Source organism: Apostichopus japonicus, chromosome 8 (assembly GCF_037975245.1).
Source record: "Apostichopus japonicus isolate 1M-3 chromosome 8, ASM3797524v1, whole genome shotgun sequence".
NCBI classification, from domain to species: domain Eukaryota; kingdom Metazoa; phylum Echinodermata; class Holothuroidea; order Aspidochirotida; family Stichopodidae; genus Apostichopus; species Apostichopus japonicus.
In genome coordinates, this window is record NC_092568.1 from 20,018,039 (window position 1) to 20,038,018 (window position 19,980).

Consider the following 19,980-nt stretch of genomic DNA (forward strand, 5'->3'; position numbering starts at 1 on the left):
ACGTAATTGAGTCGAATCTTCTTTCATCCAGATGATATGAGAAATTCTTTTTCTCTAAGTTTGCTTCTTTTTAAGAGAAGAGCTTATTACAAAATTAGGCAATGGGATGTTTTTTAACAAACAACATCTTGGTTTTATAGGCTTTTAGTCAAGTAAAAGCAAAGAGAAGAAGCAGAAATTCTGCAGTAGTTATTACACAGAAGTCAGTCAATGTGCGAATTTCAGAGAATTTTCCTTGACTCACAGGATTGGCAAGATGATGCAACTAAGATGATTTTAAGTTGAATATGAATATTAAAAACTAAATAGAGAGTGCTAGCTATGTTTATGCGTCACCAATTTAAAGTAGCTTTCTTTCATATATGTGACAAAATTTCCGGTATATCTCTTTGCCATTTATATTGCTGCTAATCATAATTACCGGCCGAACTCAACCCTTGTTGATTTGTAATCCCATTTTGAATTTTGAAAATCTAGACTAGATCTAGACGAGAATTATACTTAAATACTAGAAATTTATTATTTTTAGGCTTGTAAGCTTCACTAGACCTAGATCTCTCTTCTTGGTTTGGCTGAATATCGTGAGTTGGAGACATGCTTGAATAATAAATTTAAGCCATATTCCACTTATGGTAGTAGTGGGGGTCCATTTTGTTTGCAGTAGGGTGGAAAGATGGGGCAGGATATAATTTACAAAAATTACTTTCTTTCTTTTATAGTCAGGCCTAGTTAAATGTCAGAATCAGTAACCCTTGCATTCAGTACAGATCAGTCTCATGTTGTATGCCATGTCATGCCATAACTCTGCAATGATAACCACAGTGGGGATGCTACTTAAATTTCCGCCTTATTTTCATGAATTAATGAAATGTTCTTTCATGGAAGCTTAAAAGGGCCATGTTTGATACTGATATAATGATTCATGGGGATGGAGAAGTTGCCTAGTAAGTGGTCGGTGTGAATGCCAGTAACTAACCAGGTAGCTGTCAGCAATTGATCATGGAGTGGTTTTACTCAAATCTACATTTGAACTAATTTTCTAAAACATTCTTTGTTCTCAATATGTATGTACTTTGTCTTTACCCTTTTGTTTAAAATACTTAGAGGGCTATGATGTGAAAGGCCAAACTACTATAAGGATGGGGGGGGGGGAAAGGTTGAGGTTAAATATTAATAATAACCTATAAGGATGGAGATGAAATGAGAGGGATGGGGGGGGAGGGGGATTGCACTTGGGGCTAGAGCTAAATATTACTTGATTTTCAGCCTGTCAGATTTAATGTTATATATACAGTTTGACTTACTGTAGACCTATAAACCCCATGGAATCTATAGTTCATGCCCTTATGAGTAAATATCCTGTTTCGATCAACACGTAGCTTAAAGCCATTGCAGACTCGCCCCAAACAGCGTGCCGCCATCTTTAAAAGTTAACTTTCCGTTGCTTGCAAGTGAATTTCTCTCTTGTCGCTCCAAAATGCAGACAGTAATGAAACCTGATACCTTGTTATCTTTAGCTGGACCTGAGATGTCCATCAATTGCTGTATCGTTTGTACACTGTGCTGTGGGTATTGACCGCAGCTGTATGTACTGACTGTACACTAGTGTCTAATTACCGATGGAAGCAAGCTGTGTGTGTATTTTCTGGGATCGATGGTGGTGTCTAACACTTCTGTCTCACCTCATTCGAAACTAGGTCAGATTACCGGCATCAGACGTTTCATTTTGCGCGAGTCTTCACATGCACCCTTTAAATTGTGAAGGTTAGCTCCATTCTGTTTGCAGAAAATATTGTATTTTCTTCATAACCAAAACAAGCAATCTTGATTTTTTTGATGTACAGATTATTACAAATAAATACATGTATACGAGTATGATATAATTAACTTAGGGATTACTCAGTGGGCAAACGTGTAACCTAGAAGTCACTGGTTTGCATCCCTTCCTAGCCATAAACTTGCTCTTTTCCATCAAATAAATACATATTTCTAATAAATTTAATTGGAGAAATATTACAAAGAAACTATAGCTCACCTAGAGTCTTTTCTTTTCTTTCATTTCTGTTTTTCCATTTTTTTTTAAAACTTAATTTGTAGGAGAAACTGACTTGAAATATATTTGTCTTAACTTGATTGCTAGAACTGAAGTGACTTACAACTTTGAAAATGTTGACCCAGAAAATAAGCAATTTGATTATACTAAAATGGTCAGTTTAAATGGGTATAGGTGTACTTATTGTACTATGATCAAAAAGTTAAATATATATGTAAAACTAAAAGAACTTAGTAAAGTGCTCATTTTCTTGTTCCCCCCGGTTGATCTTCCGAATTATTTGCAAATAATAATAATAAAAAAATTATTTTATCTGTCATACAAAAGTCCTATCACAATTTAGAAATTATAAACCGGTCAGTGTAACTAATGATGTAGTTTATTCAAATGAATAAACAATTTTGTAAAAGGTTAACCCACAAGCTGCAATTTGATGAAATTAAAGATGGTATTTATTAAACTTAATGGAACGTTATGTTTTTGTTTGTAATTATTGTACTGCAATGAAAGCAAAGATATAGAAAACAACTGTTAACAGAACACTACAACCTGTAAAAGCAGTTTTTGTGTCGTTCGTCATGAATTATAAATTTTAAATCAGTATATTGATAAAAGGAATCCAGTTGCATTGGAATATATATAGATATAAATTCTAAATTCAATTTGGGACAATTGAGCAATTTTTCAAGCTTTCTCATTTTGCTTTTAATTTGCATGCTGGTGATGAAAATTGTAACAGCCGGAATCAAATGATTCTGTAATATCTTGTAATTTGTATACTTTTGGTGAAAATGACAAAGTAGCTGCATAGAGAACATATCCAGTGCATGAGTACACAGTCAGTGGGGACTTGTCAGTTTAATAGAGACACAGATATAACCATAATCCATGTTAAATGTTAGGTTAATATGGACTGGAGTAAATAAATACTTACTTTTCTTTCACGTTTTTCAGCCCTACATTAAACATTGTTATTTTTGAAAACCATTTTTATTAAGTTGTTTTGGGTTCAGCAATTAAATGTTTTCCAACCATTAGAGACTTATAATGCTATAGAAATGAAATTTTAGAACTAGTCTTCTTGATCATGTGGGTGTTTTTCAAAGCCCACTGTAACTTGATGCAGTATTAAGTGGGCAATACTACCCTCCCCCTCCCTGCCCCTCACCCCTATACATGCAGATGTGCATGATTAATCCTTCCTTAATCTTCCTGAATTAATGGTATTTTGGTGGAGTACATCTTTGAATTGAAAATGAGCATCAATAAATCATTTTAAATGAGAATAGAAGACTAGAAATACTGTAGTCGTCTTGATCAGGTGTTAATGAGCTGAAAATGTGGTGGTATTTACCCAACTGACAAGTGGAATGATGTGGCTGTTCACAACTAAAACTGGCCAGTCTCAACAAATATGTAACCAATCGCAGGAAATTTATTTTGCATATACGTCGCCTTAAAGATCACCGTTGGTTAACTAACAGAAATATGGTGGTCTTATCAGTCATATAGTGTATTCGAGTCAGTTGTAAGACTATCAGGGTCTGCACCACTATGGAGTTGAGTTTGGGCATGACCAGTCAGGCAGTGGGGGGGGGGGCAGGGGTGCTTTGAGCTATATTGCAATAATAATAATAATTATAAGAATAATAACATGTATTTATAAAGTCCTTTACATTAAGGAATATCTCAAAGTACTTTACACGGACTATATGTATTAAAATCTTATGAAGTACAAATATATTTCAGGTCATTGATAATTATCATATCAAGGATACTGTACTTCTGGCAGTTTAAAGTGTTACAGTTGCATGTGATTAATTGTCATCATCATGGCCAACAGCATATATATACCAGGGACAGCTTCATCAAGTTTGCATTTGATTACCAATTTATCAACTATTTTAAAAATCAGTGGAAAAAAAAGAATAAGCTACCTAAATTTTCCCCAATTAACAACTACTAATTAGACATATTCAAGAGATCTCAAATAATTTGTCATATCAGCATAATGAGTGAAAAAGTTTTATTTTGAGATGTCAGTTTGTTCATGTCCCACCTGACCAAGTTGTGAATATTCATATTCCGATCATAATTTGATGCATGCCTTAATTGTATACATATATATGAGAATGCACATGCAAGAATGATCTGATACTTCAAGGGCGATCAACTTAATTTCTAACTGTGTGAACCCCTCGGGGATCACCTGGTCAAAGCTCCCAAAGTTTCTAAACAAAGACTTGCACGGGTCTAGAGGTGGTTTCAGAAGTATTTACAATAAATAACTTAATTGATTTGTAAACAGTCGACTCTTAAAGTAACAGATTGTAACATCAAATTATGACAATTCCAACACAAAATGCAGATTTAATCCCAAGTATCTCAAAGTGTATATATATACCTGTCTCCATGTAGGTCTCTACTGTACATAGCTGATGTGATCCATATAGGTTTTTTTGATTAATTGCTGTAAATTATTAAATAAATACTCATTCCACTAAAACCCACAGGCTTGTGGTTGCCATGGTCAGTGACTTGTCCCCACAGACTTAAAAAGTTTTATATCCACAGGTAACTTAATTTTGAAGTTTCACTTGTACCTGGACCTATACTGTAGGGCTCACAAGGTCAAAAGGTCATGAATCTTGCTGTTCAATCTTTTTTTTTAGCTTCTGCGCACCTTAATAGTCTGCCTCATCAAGTTAAAAATGCTCACTTTGTATCTCATCTTAAAAGATATTGACGATGTTATAGTTTTGTTATTAACATCTCAATAACACTTTGTGTTTTTTCTTATGATTGATATATTTTACCCACAATTCATCTCACCACATCCATTAGGAATAGTGCACCTGCCATCTGATGCAGAACTTTTATCATAGCTTTGAAATTAAAGTAGTATTTGCTCTAAAGTACAATATTGGGATTGAATGTAGTCATGTACTTAAGATGTTTTAACTTTGAAACAGCACTTCACACAGCTGAACAACAAAGGTAGTACTGGTTCTATACATACATATTAATTTCTCTTATATATACTTCTTCCTCTCTTTGGCTTATTATTATATTTCAAGTTGGATTTTACATGAATGGAGCCATTCCCAAATGATATATTGATCACACTCAAAATACGAAAAATGGATTCATTAAAGTTGATGTTACTAAGCTTCTTTCATGTATATACAAAGATAAATACTTTAATACATTAAATTGAACTAGATGTTTCTGATAAAGTCCCCAGCCATGTCGAATAACGTTCTGCGATGATAATGCAGCCCAGTTTAATAACATCTAGTAGAAAAAGAACAATCAATTCATTATTAATGCAAAGTAGTATAAGAAAGCAATTAATGCAGTACTTTAGGATCACACAAAAGAGCAAATTGTGTCTGCATGATAACTTCATTGAAGCTTTCATGCATATGCTAGTTCTCAGGCTCTAATAATAATAATAATTATATTCCACTTTTATAGAGCGCTTTATACCAGCAATAGGTCTCAAAGGGCTTTCTATATTTGATGGAATAGGATGATGGGGAAACTTTGTCAGGTTGCAATATAAATAAAAATATACATATCTCTGAAAAAGGGTTGCATCAATCTCGTATAAAAAACAAACAAACCGCATTAACTAAAAAAAAAAACTACAAAAGTGAAAAATTGACAGGTTATCTACTTTGTCATATTATTGTTTGCTTTCAATTCTTTGTTCTTGACACGCAATTCCATATTTTTAATATCATTGGTTTTATTACATAATACTCGATTACACAAGGAATATATTAATGCTAGTACTAACTTAGTCAATCTATCCACCAACTGCATACACATGCTTGCAAGCAGCATCCATGCGTGAATATTGCCAGTTTGTTGGAGCAGATCGATAATCATGTACACGCAAAAATCTAGTGAAATACTAATAATATTACGTAATACTCGATTACACAAGGAATATATTTAAGCTAGTACTAACTTAGTCAGTCTATCCACCAGCTGCATACACATGCTTGCAAGCAGCATCCATGCGTGAATGTTGCCAGTTTGTTGGAGCAGATTGATAATCATACATACACGCAAAAATCTAGTGGAATACTAATACTAATAATATTACGTAATACTCGATTACACAAGGAATATATTAAAGCTAGTACTAACTTAGTCAATCTAACCACCAACTGCATACACATGTATGCTTGCAAGCAGCATCCATGCGTGAATGTTGCCAGTTTCTTGGAGCGGATCGATAATCATGTACGCAAAAATCTAGCGTTCTGGGTCAGCATGCTCAGGCACCACGAGGAAAACCGGCTCGCTATATAAGAAGGCAGCCCTTTTGCAATTGGTTTTTTTGGTTTTGTCAAAGGTTTTATCAAAAGGTTTTATCAACTGAGGCTTTTGTTTTTTTTGTTTTTTTGTTTTTGTTTTGTTTTTGTTTTGTTTTATCAAAAGTTTTTTTTTGCTATCAAAAGGTTTTTTGGTTTTATCAAAGTGTAAGACTGTAAGCTCTTAGTGTATTTTCTTTTAGGGGTTTTCATTCCCCGGGTTTAGTATTGTACTGTATATAAATCAGTTTACTGTGCAGAGCTCACTATACAGAGGGGCTATAGTGCTTTTGTAATTGTGTGTGTAATTGTAGGTTATCTAGTGGCTACCCTCCTCTGCTACCTCTCCTGGGTTGCCAGGCAACCATTGTGTTTCTTCCTGTAATCAAGTCCCCACAGGGAGTTGGGTCTGGGGGTATATATTTTTAGGAACAGAGGAGTTTGGTCAGGAGTAGGCAGTCTTTGATATGTACCAGAGCAAGGCAGTTGCAAAGAGATAGAAATTGAGGAAGAGAGAAAGGAGACTTATTACACATTTGAATAGTTTGTTTTATTGTCAATCTTCTTAGTAGAAATTCTGTAATCCTTCTTTATTTTATCTGGGACACTATTTAATTTGTTACCTTCCCTATTTTATCTGGCTGTCCAGAACACTGTTTTTGTTACATTCACTGTATTATCTGGCTCTCTGGGACACAATTTTTGTTATAAAGGACACTCTGGGACAAGCTATGCTTGGAACACTATTTCCTTTTATATTATATTTTGACGATTGGAGGACTCCATATAAACTGATGTCGTGGAAGATCAGATGTTAAACTCTTGATGACACCAGCAGGCCAGCCAACCAAAATCAGCATTTAAATTAAGCACATAGGCGTAGGAGCCTAATTTGATTTGGGGGGGCTGTAACGACTTGCCTGAAAAATATAACCAACATTTTTTGCGCGAAACATCTTTATGTGCATATCATATAGGCATTCATCGGTTATTACATCATATGCCCTTGACCGATGAATGCCTATATCATATGCACACTTACATGTTGAATGCGCGCGGAAACTTTGGTTGTATTTTCGGTGTTATTACCCTTCCATATTGGTTATAATTATTGGGGAAGTCGTTACAATAATAACGATAATAATAATAATATCAGTTAAACTATTGATAAAGACATCGCAAATTATTCTTCTTTCAGTAGGTGCCCGAAAAATTCTCAGCATATTGCCCCAATTGTCACCAAAAAAAATGAAAAACACACTGCAAATTCTTCTTTCAGTAGGTGCCTGAAAAATTCTCAGCATATAATTGCCCGAATTTTCACAAAATAATTTTGGTTGGGGGGCCGCAGCCCCCCCCCCGAGCCCCCCGCCTCCTATGCCTGTGATTAAGCATACTGTAATTACATTAACTATTGGGGTGTGCACCTGACAACTGTAGGTCACTTTATTTAATTCTTGGCCCAGATCAACTGTACATTGTTTGATATTTGTAATTATAATTTCCTTTGTTCCAATAAGTGAGTTCAGAGTTACGAGTGCGCATGCTCGATTCTCACTTGGGCTCAGGTCAACTGATAATGGAATCCTCGGAAAACGTAAACAATGACAGCTTTTTCATAACGATAATCGCACTAAGAATGGGTTACTGCGACATTCGGAATTTATTTCAAGTGCATATTTCGGAGAGTTTACGACTTACTAGTAAAAACGAGTATAAATTGACTGAAACTACTTCATAATAATATTGAATATAAGGGAACAGATCCGTATCGCACGTGAAATAGTTAGTCTGATATACGAACGGAAAAAAGAGTACTGTGTGACTGTATCCTTCGTATGGGTTACGCGACCTTTCGTGGTTGCGGGTGTCTTAATGCTTCGCAGTAGTTCTAACTGATAATTTTCGGAAATGAATATGAAATGAATTTAAAATATAGCATGGAACAAACTATTTTGCCCTTTTGTTTGTCATTATGAGCCTGAACTGTTTTTATAGAGAACATCGTAAGCAACTCGAGTCTAAAATACTGACAGTGACCCTGACAGAACTGTAGATCTAAATAGGCCTACATAACCTATCCTCATACTCGTTGCTTTTACGTCCATCAACGAACACTGCATAGTAGAGGCGTTGATATCTATAGTTGGTTTTTCATGTTAAGAAATATTAGTTCTCTTCATTTTTATGCGTGATTTAAAATAAGCTTAGTCTTATTCTTGGCATATTCCTACTACTTATAGGGTGGGTTCAATTTGTTCAAACAGAGAAAAAAGAAGATATTTATTTAATATTTGGTGTAGAACATTATAAAAAATGATAGTGGGTGGGGGGATTTCCAGGGGTTATTCCAAGGAATATTATTAATACGCTGCGATGGTATACACTCTGCCTTTAGAAAGCACAACCTTGACTCGGCAGAAATGGCATTGTAAAAAATTTCCCCGAGCCACCTAGACTCTAAATAGCTGAAGGCTTTACCATCTTTATAGTCCGTCATCAGTCTTTTCTTCAGTTCAATGTTATCAATACTGGTAAAATAATGCGCAATATCAATGTACATGCAAGGCAGCCATTTTTCCATTGCAAATTCGCCTTCCCATGCAAGTGGCAAATCCGAAAAAGGATCGGACAGGGTCTCTCCTTCAACCTGAAGTACCGATGCGTAGTCATCTGCCTTTTCATTTCGCGCATCTGCTATGTTAACTTTAGCAATGTTCATCTGAACGGCAGCATACGCTAAAGCAACCAACTCTTCTTTTCGGCCACTCATCTTCAACTTTCGTTTCTTTAAAAATTCCTTCAGTCTGTCAACTTTCCAAAGTTTAAACTCTTCCAAACTTGTAGGAATATCCATCCCGAAGGGAAAAAACAGAGTGAATTTAGACATAAATTATGCGATTTCTAATGTTTACTGTGAGTGCTCATTAAGTTAGCGTGGGTACGCGAACAGACAACTCTCGTCTCAACGAGAGTATTCTTATTTGACCTCTTGACCTCCATTGCGCAATGCAAATAAACTGTTCTCTGAACTCGCTTATTGCCTTGAATTTTCCATTTTGTTGTTGTATGTGTCTTGCTCTGTGTTAAGTTTTCGAACTAGACTCAGATTTCTCTGATCAAGATCAAACATTTATTTTCAGTGACTAACAGCCCTACATAAGGTTTTTTCAAAAGGTTTTATCAAAAGGTTTTATCAAAGGTTTTTTTCAATTGGTTTTTTCAAGGTTTTTTTTTATATTATTTCATCAGAGCTTATCGTCTGTAACACTGTTAAATATAGTTTGTTGTGTTGAAGTTAACATATATTGCGGATTGCAAATAACAAAAGCAAGAGGAGATCAATAATGAACACAGCTGTATCTGGAGATTGACAATTCTTTGGTTTTTCTTTTGGTCTGTTAAAGTTTGACAGGATTTCATCATCAAGGATGTGGGCACAAGGGTTTGTCCTTCTTCTTCTGTTTTGGAGATGTTCATACCACCCTGCAGACGCCATGAATGGCACAGCTGTGCCCGTCCTATCAACGATTGGGGATCCAACGACCATAGCAACCACAGAGACTGTACCCAGCAGCAGTAGCAGCAGCTTATCGTCCAGCAGTGGTCAGATATGGACGACAGAGCCAACATTGTTAGCCGATGACAGAATACCGCTCTATCTCGCAGGGCTGTTCTCTCTGGATGGAATATGGGATGGATCTGGGGTCTTCGTCGGAGCAGATTTAGCTTTGAAACACGTCAACGAAGATCCCAGTATTTTAGGAGGTTACAAGCTTATGATGAAGCTATCAAACTCACAGGTTAGTGTGTAGTATGTATACACTAATAGATCAGTGTAAAAAATATTAATAAAAAATTGAGAAATTAGCAAAGTATTGAATTCATTAACATCTTAATCACTGTAATTATAATTCAGAGTGATCGTCTCTACGTACAGCCTCCTAGCAGGCGGCATTGACTACTATGGTATATACCACAACACATGAGCAAGTATAAATAATCTTGTCAGTGTCTGCTGCATTGATTCAATAAATTAATTAATGTTAACAATTGATTTCATGAATAACAATGTTTATATTCACCTGCAAAACTGAAAAGAAATTCTAGAGGGAATTTAAAGTAAAAATTTTATCTGTAGTTAATTCACTGGCACATTACCCATCGATTGGGAGTTTCCCCGCTCCCCCAACTCAAAATGTACATCCCCCCAAAAAAAGCATGGTTGTAATAATCGCAAGCATCTCTATATCATTTAAGGACGTACTGTATTGGTGATGACTTGGTTAAAGCTTGTCCTTTATAAAGAGCGTATTATGATCATAGGGTTTTCACAATCACTGCAAGACTAGAATAAACGTAGAAGATAGTACAATATATATAGTCATACACTTACTGTATGTTTTTCATTAGGAAAAGAAAACCAATTTCTCAACATTTTTGTACGTTTTTCCCTTCCTATACGGAATATTCTCAGTGTAACGATGGTGTCGGGATTCAGAAGCTGTTCAAGCAGATCTTCCAGGAACCTCAGAAGCTAATGATCATCGGCCCGGCGTGCTCTACTGCCGCTCAAGCCATCGCGAGTACCGCTCGTTTTTGGAACCTCAATATAGTAAGTTTATAATGCATTTATAAATGTTTAGTTTTGGTCAGTGTGAAATCTTTAACATAGTATTATTTAAAGTGATCAATATGGTGTAGCTGATCCTTTTCTTTAAAGCCCAAAGTGGAGTGGAGTGTTAGCTCAGTGGTTAACGCGGGTGCTTTTCAGTCCCAAGTTTGAGTCACTCTAAGATTAATGTATGTCGTCCAGTTACAGATTTTGAAAATTCATAATCATGGACATTAAATATGAAGCTAAGAGACTGACTTTGTCAGCTTGTGGCTTTGATAAGCCAATGAGGCTTCTTTGCGAGTTCCTGCTTGCAGGAGGATCTAAAATATATACATACATACATACATACATACACACACGCATACATACATACAAAGTGTTTCAAAAATTTAAAACATCATTTATAACTGCTGCTAATGATTTGAAATATTAATTTGAATAATTTAATTCGCATTTCATTTAATTTCAAATCAAAGAAAGAAGAGGTTTGATACACTCTCAACATATAACAACATATCTAATGATGGATGCAGCAAATATACCACAATAAATTTAATACTAATTTAAGCTGATATCAGTGATCGTCATAATGGATAAGAACTTCCCCTTTATTTAGAGCTTTGATATTTGCAGCAGATTTTGTGATCATGGCTTCAACTTTTTTTTTAGATATCTCTTTTATGAAACCTGTGTAGTCCATTAATCATCATGTTTTCGTAAAAAGAAAAAACTCTGTTTCCTGACAGATATGTAATAGACATATGTATGACGAACTTTCAATAATGAGTAAATTCTCAGGGAGAGTAGTTAACAATGAACATATGATTACCAAAACAAACCCATTAACCTAGTATCTTTTATCACTAACAGCAAGCTATATATTTTACTTTGAACAATTTGTAACAAATGAAATTTTCTAACAATATTAAATTTTATTTTGTAGACACTCTCTCTTCTACAATGTGCTATCTTCATTTACAAAGTTGGGGATATATCACACACGTTAACGATTTTGAAAAAAGGGAATATAACTTGATCCATAAACGATTTTTGGATAAGTTATCATCTTTGTCACGAATCCTCCAGTCTATAATTTAATAAAAGTGCAAAATGCAGAGTTTTAGCACGTACAGAATTTCACTCTAGATAGGCATGTCTCATCAGGGATGATGATTATGATGATGGGCTTAATTTGCTTCTGAAAGCAGATTCTGAGTTATGCTTTCAAGTTTTAGAATAACAGCAAAAGATCTGTTTAGTATATAATATGTTTAGTGAGGTCTTTTAGCCTTTCTGCTTTTTTTAAAAAAATGTAATGGTTGGATAATTTTAAACAGACATTGGCATCTTTCAGTTCAAGATCTCTAGATTTGTGACAAACCAGATTATAATAACTGCAAAACAATATAAAACTGCACAGTACAATGTTTTTTGGTAGAAATGTTTGCCAGACTTGAAGTTTTTATTATAAATCAATGTGTTCTAAAAATATATTTTTTTTCCTGGATGTGGTCCGCTCAGTACTTGTTAAACCCAAATTTTAAGCTACATGAAAGATAGAGCAATGGCATAATATGTGTGCAACAGAATCGATTGAAACTAGAAGCAGCTGTTTACCTTGTTTGCATTAATTAGTTTTCCTTCTTTAGCAAATAAAACTTACATGGAAAATTGCCCGTACAGACAGTTTTTTTTAATATTCAATACATTCAACAGTAATACTCCAACAATTGTTTCGACAATAATATCTAATATTCAACAGAATCATATTCAGCTATTAATTTAATGCATACTGGTCCTTTGGTACAAAAGAAAAAATGAAAAGAATAGAAAACAAAATGGAAGGCAGTCCTTAATTTGTTCAATATGTTATTTAATGAAATAGCCTGAAATATCCATTTTCGTTCAAGCAATTAAAGTTAGTATAGCATTTCCTTTTGCTATGAAAGTTTTGTAGAGGGGCCTGACTTCTGTAGACTTAAGAAAATTTTGATATTTGCTTTAATGGGAAACCTTCTCAAGGTTTTGAACAAGTCTTGTGACATTTAATGCAAACCAGTTACTAAACAATATATATTTTGTATATATATATGGTATATATATTGCATATGTATTGTATATATATTTTATTATATATTGTGTCCAATTGAAAGCAGACATTGTACTGTAGAATGCAAACACACCCCCATCCATCCAACCATCTACTTTGAAGATATTTTAGGCTTCAGGTATTTATCCTGTGGAGAATCTATACAGGGAACTAATAATTGACTCATTTGTCTTTATATTCGGCATCGCACATTTTAGAGGTGAATTAATGCACACAGGTACTTCCTTTTTTGCAAATATAACAAAACTATTAATTATTAATTTAACCATTCTTGAATATACCCATTAAACCTCCTATACATCTTTGCAATAATTAGTGTAGCAATTTGACTGTCTTGCTTTTAATAATATTCTTGTAATGTCCAGTAATTTTAGCGGTAAGATTATTATTATTCACCGCTCGTGGTTTATCTGCAGATGTCTCCGACAGCATCTTCACCTGCACTGTCTAGTCGTACCAAGTATCCGACGTTCTTTCGCATCATCCCATCGGACACCTTGCTGAATCCATCTCGGGTCAGCCTCATGAAACTTTACAACTGGACCAGGGTGGCAACAATTCATCAGAACCACGAACTATTTTCGGAGGTATAATTATGTTCTTTCCCTCTAAAGTCTTTTCTCTGGGTTTTGATCTTCAATCAAATAAGTCTGTGAATTAGAAGTGTTACTGTGTTGTAACTAAAATAAGTTACCGTGAAAAACGGAAAGAAAAAAAGAACTACGTTGATGAAAACGGTTATCGAAAATAATTAAACCTATGCTTGGCCTTGTTGTGGCTTTACAAGATCGCACAAAATCATTCAAAATTTCCAATTTCTCAAAATTATCGCCTGGGCCAGTCTTCACCAGAGGTTTCTAATACTCTAATTTCTGTTTAAGAGGCTAATCAATTATGGCTTTCTTTAAATTGGATTGTCCCAGCCTGAAGTACAGAATTTTCAATTGTTTTTTTAATATTAATTGGGAATTGGATTTTATTTTCAGATTCAGTTGACTCAAGGGTGCTTATTCTGCATGTAACATGACTTTTTTCTTTCTGATTGGATGGTGCTTACTGTCATGGAAAGAATTTTTCCTTCTTTCTGGAGGTTAAGTGGAAAGTAGAAGGGACAAAATTGAATGGAATTAATTTCACATTTTCATCAGTTCTATATTATATATGGTTGGTGTGTGGTACACATTTTCAATGAAGTGACTAAAGCAAATGTGATCTTGTGGAAATGAACCAGCATTATGTCATGTTTAGTATTAAAAAGGAGGATAACAAAATGCTTTTTGAAAAAAAAATGCAGTCAGATGAAAAAATGAAATCTTGGAGGGATTAATGACCACATGTAGTATAGTGTGGCATATGTGGAATCCATGGGCCTAAGCTTTAGGTTTCTATTATATTTTATATAATTTCCATGAAGAAATATTTTCCAATATCCCTTTCTTTGTCTCTCTGCTACTTGAACCATCGCTATCATAAACAGGGCCTTCCACTATTATTACTATTATAAAGTATTACGTTGGGGGTTTGTTAAGCCAGTATATATGGCTTTTCAGAAGACTTCCCTTCACATTGTATTATTGATGTGGAAAAAAAAAAACAAATAAATGAAATGAAATGTTGCATGCAAAGGTGCTATATTAATATTTTCAGATATATCATAATAAATCCAGCAATCGATTTTCTCACACTGAGATACCTCACAGCAGGCTGTGTGTTTCTATAGTGCTTACTTTACCGGATCTATAACAGTCGTCGTCGAGTCATGAGTTTTTTTATAATATTTATATTCTTTAGACTTGAATTAATAACCAAATGCTGTTTAGCTGTTCCTTCAATAGTCATAACGCTTCCAGTACATACATATTGCAACATTTGAATAGTTACGATGATGTTAGTTTGGCTGCAGGAGAAGGGGCTTAAAAGATTACATTTGATCTTTGATTAATCTAATGACTTTTTTAAAAGTGAATTTAATTATTTATGACTTTCCCTTTTATCATCTCACCAGAGCACAGATGACCTTTTGACCCGGCTGAGAGATAACAACATCACAGTGATATCATCAGAGAGTTTTGATGAAGATCCCAAAAATCAAGTTGAAAATCTCAAGGTTAGTTTAAATTTGAAAATTAATTGACATTGCCCCTTGACTGAAGTGACGGCAAGATTTTTGGGAGTCTTGTCAATTTGCTCAATATCTGTGGGAGTACTAAATGTCTTACTTCACTAAAACCCCCCCCCCCCCAAAAAAAAAAAAAAAAAAAAAACCCCAAAACACATATTTATTCTTAAGGATAAGTGGACAGAAAACAAAAACAAGTTACTGGATATTTACCTCAGAGGGGAGAATGCAAATGAGGTAACATTCAATATTATAAATTTAATAATTTTAAGGAAACTGGAAATGTTTGCTCCAAACATCACTGTCATAATTTTTGTAGACAGATTTAAGAGAGTTAAATCTCAAATGAAAAAAAAAAGTTCTGTTGGAGGATGTCCCAGTGTGATCAAATTGCCATCTATTTTCATGAATAATACTTTGTAAATGTGGAAAATTTCTGTACAATTTTGTAATTCTGTGTTCTGTATTCTGTGCCTGCATTTGTCCCTTCTGTTATTGTTACTTGTCATTTAACCTCTGAAGATGATCCTGCTAGGATCGAAACCTCAGTCCAACTTACTTTTACACAATTTTGTAATGGAAAAAATGTTCATAGCAGCTAGTACTTCAGGACACCATGCAATTCATTTCAAGTTTATTTGTTTTGTTTTGTTCACAACTGACAGGTAGAAATATTATATACATAATATAAAGCAATGTGAAAAAATTAGGTGTGAAAGGAAGTCTTCTATGAAACCTAAAAATGTTTAACAAAGTAGAACACTCCTGACCACAGAAACAATAGAAAAATATACATTAACTTGTTTACATTTTTGTTCACAATTAAATTACATTAATTTAATATTTTAAATGCCTTCTCTATTGTTGTAAAATAATTCAGGTGCGTATTAGATACATAATAAGAATACCATTCATTAGCTCAAACAGACTTATGAGAAATAATATATTAATAATTTTCTCTGCATTGTTTAGTTGTCATGCTATTAAAATGTAAAGCAGCCTTTGATATGATAATATTTGTCAGTTATTGTATTCCAAGTCTTGGCACGAAGCTAAACATTCCAAAATTTGTACGAGCTTGACAACAGCGAATGTTATCAGCACAATGTCTTGTATCCTGGCTATAAAATGTTATTTATTGAGAAAAAAATCTTTAAAGTCAATGCAGGGGGGTAGGTTGTTATTTAATTATAGTTGTAAACGAAGCATGCAGTATTTATTTTAATAAGATGATCAAGTTTGAAAAGATTTCAATAGTGAAATAAAACTCAAATCTAGTGCCACATTGACAAGGTGACAGATAGCTCGTTTCTGTAATACAAACAACTGGTTCGGATTGGATTTTCAAGTACCGCCCCAGATTATAACACAGTATGAAAGGTGAGGGACCATCTTGAGGTGAAGATGAGGGACACTTGTAGGAGATTGTTAGCTCAGTGGTTAACGCGGGTGCCTTTCAATCATAAGGTCCCGAGTTTGAGCCACTCCAAGATTAATGCATGTCGTCCAGTTACAGAGTTGTTGACAATTGACAATTCATTATCAAGGGACGTTAAATATGAATCTAAGAGACTGACTTCGGTCAGCTTGTGTCCTTGATAAGCCAATGATGGCTTCTTCGCGAGTTCCTGCCTGCAGGAGGATCTAATATACATACAATATATACATACAATCAAAGTTTGACACAAAATTCTGTGAACAGCCTGTGGTAGAGAATCTTTTAGCTTAGAAATGACACCAACATTTCGGGGCTATCAGTTTAGAGAGTTTTGCGATATGATCACGCCAGTTTAGATTTTAATCAATATACACAGGTCTACAAATTTTTACATTATCAACCCGAGTAATGCACTTACCATCCACTGTAATCTGACAATCCCACTTATCCTTACGATGTTTTGTTAAAGAATATTTAATTTGACTTATCAATATTTAAGTTTGCCATTTGCAATAAAATTATTATTAAAAGTTTTTTGGAAATTATTGGACGGTGCTAAATTTTTTTTATTTGACCAATGTTTCAAATGAAACTCGACTAAAATGATCTATATTAAGTACCTTATTTTGGGAATTTGATATTGTACAGCAGTGCAAAATGGATTAAACTCGATCAACAAATCGAACAGTTTTGAAGATACAAAGTAGTACTATGAACTCTGTAGCGGTGTTGTTTTGTTAAATGGTGAAATTTAGACAGAATCATCGTCTTGATATGTCATGTCATAGTCCATGAATTAGGAAAACTTTGAGTGACAATCATGTTTATTCTGTAAAAGCTATTCTGGTTTTCCAAAAAAGATAGTCACTCTTAAAAATGTATGATTCATCTCTGGAATGTTCCTTTAAGACTTCATTCAATGATGACAACATCGTCTAGTGCAGTAGTACTTAATGTTCAATGTAAATCCTATTGTTGTATAAATTTTTTGCAATAAATCAACCAAAACATGTTTTTCTCGAAACTTCATGTTAACGACAAAAGCATCCTTGAATGACATTCAACATGGTTTGTTTATACATTATGGGCATTGATTCTAAAGGGTTGGGGGTCTGCAGGCAGGTCATGTAAACTCCAGCCTTGAAGTTTCTTATCTGTATAGCATAGCTGATATGCACTCTGTAGCAGCCATGCTCTGACGGTAGATATTCCCCTTTAACTTTTTGACAAAACAAGCTACATCAAAGGAAGGGGGGGGGCGGGGGATGATCCTTCAGTGTTGTTTATTACCATGGCGACACATACAAAATTTATTTTGAATTGTGTGGCGTCACAGCATTTACAGTAGGCCTATTCAACCAAAGCAGACAATTCATATATTGGCGTAAAATATTATTTTGATATCTTAAAGAAAGGAAAAAGAGAAAGATAAAAAGGTGCAAGTCTATCTGCTTTGCCATTCAAGAAAGTAAACTTGTTTTTGTTCCATTAGCGGAATATATTGTCTCCCCAGTATTCCCTTGCCAGACATTTCATCTAATAGCTTATCTCCATTAGTAAAAGCTTAAAGTCACTCCGAATACTATGTTGTATTTAATATAGTTTATTGATGTCATGTCATGTTATAATGCAGGTGGTTAAAGTTATTGTCGTCTTTCCTGGATGTAAATCCTAACTGTCAGTTTTATACGTTAATTTTCTAATATGATTGTTTATCCCGGATGGGATTTAGTGTCTACTTCACCAAGGTCCTTTAATGTGGTTGGTCCTTTCCATTATTGGCTTCCTTCTTTGCATAACGAATGTTTTGCACTTTACATGGACAAGCTGTTAAAAATCCTTTTACTGAGCATTCCCCAAATATAAGATAATAATAATAATATAAAAAAGTTTTAAAAAAACTAAGACAGCCTGCTCAGTTTGTTCACCATTAAATTGATCCTTATTTATTGATGGTTTGCATTAAATTCTGAAATTATTTTAATCCTTTCTGCATGATGATTCCTTGCTGAAGGCAAAATTAATTAATCTACCCGATGGTGTTGGCTTGTGCATGCATGGGTGTGGGTGTGTTGTGTGTGTGTGTATGGCCTTGATTGAAAAGGTTTTCAAAAAAAGTGTATGGTGGTTCAACTTAACACATGGTATGTGGATGCAACCTTTTTAAGTGAGTAAAATAACTCTTGTGTTATCTGTACCAGTCAAAGGTCATTTGAGATGAACAGAGGTCAAATTCATAAGAACCTTGAAAATGTAACATAATAAAAAAACCTTGGATCAGATCTTCATATTTGGTAATGTGGATCCACCTAATGTAGTGAGTGATTTTGTTTTCGTTTTTTTGGTGGAGTTGATACTATGGAGTGGAGTTGGTCATCTATGGTCACTCAAGGTCAAAGACTGCAAATCTTATAATTAACTGGGTCACTTCAAAGCTATTAGGTTTGAGGAAATTCATACCTTATATTTATATTAATTCAAATAAGTAGACGTGTACCAATAGCCTACTTTTGTTGTTGTCATGGAGGTGAAAGCTCACGTCACCAGAGGTCAGAGTCTGGAAATTTCATATAAATTATCACATTCAAACTTTTGAACTTTGTCTGAAGATGAAATATTGTGGCTCCTATGTACAAAAATCTGCTATATAATAAAATAAAATAATAAAATAATATGTACATAACTCACTGACAAAAGTAGTTATAACAAAGAATTACATATATATTACATATGATGGACACTAGAAAAAACAAAAAACAATACCGTTCAGTCTCGTGACTGTGAAGCAAACAAAAAACGAAGAGAAAGACAGTCTCAAGGAGAAAAGAAAGTAACTTGTGAGGGTAGTGAGCATTAGATTCAACATCTAGAACTTAGAAATGATAACTGATTATAAGAAAAGATTTGAGATTCTTTTGAAAAGAACGATGTGAACTGCTCGATCCCACATCAGTTGAAAGGTTGAGCCAAAATATGATCATAACAATAATTATATAGATCTATACAGATTTGCATTTGTTTAGCAGTTTGACCATTTTATGTAGCATTTTGTGATGAAATACTGGACTCTACCCTGTGCTGTATAGATCTACCTTTACTGAGTACAAGGAACTTACAGTTAGTGGAAGTCATACGTTATATGCATTCACCAGAGGTATACTTACTTACTAAAAAAAATTAATGACCTTGTAATGACCTTTAATGACCTTTAATGACTTTTAATGACCTAATGATTTCTTTAAATGACCTTGTAATGTAGTCCAACAGTAAAAGCTGGCTAAAAATGAAAAAAAAAATTATGACCTTTAATGACTATT

General features: G+C 34.2%; 1 protein-coding gene across 6 annotated transcripts in view; it reads left to right on the forward strand.

The window, feature by feature from the left end:
* The window catches only part of LOC139970954 (gamma-aminobutyric acid type B receptor subunit 1-like), a 60,444-nt gene that overhangs the window by 17,466 nt on the left and 22,998 nt on the right, over positions 1–19,980 (forward strand). For 4 of the 6 annotated variants that reach the window (XM_071977038.1, XM_071977041.1, XM_071977042.1 and 1 more), the window contains exons 3-6: positions 9,786–10,181; positions 10,856–10,993; positions 13,523–13,693; positions 15,112–15,213. In XM_071977038.1, coding sequence (XP_071833139.1) covers positions 9,786–10,181; positions 10,856–10,993; positions 13,523–13,693; positions 15,112–15,213 — 807 coding nt within the window. The remainder of the gene's footprint in view (positions 1–9,785; positions 10,182–10,855; positions 10,994–13,522; positions 13,694–15,111; positions 15,214–19,980) is intronic. The other 2 variants (XM_071977039.1, XM_071977040.1) reach the window with 1 other exon arrangement.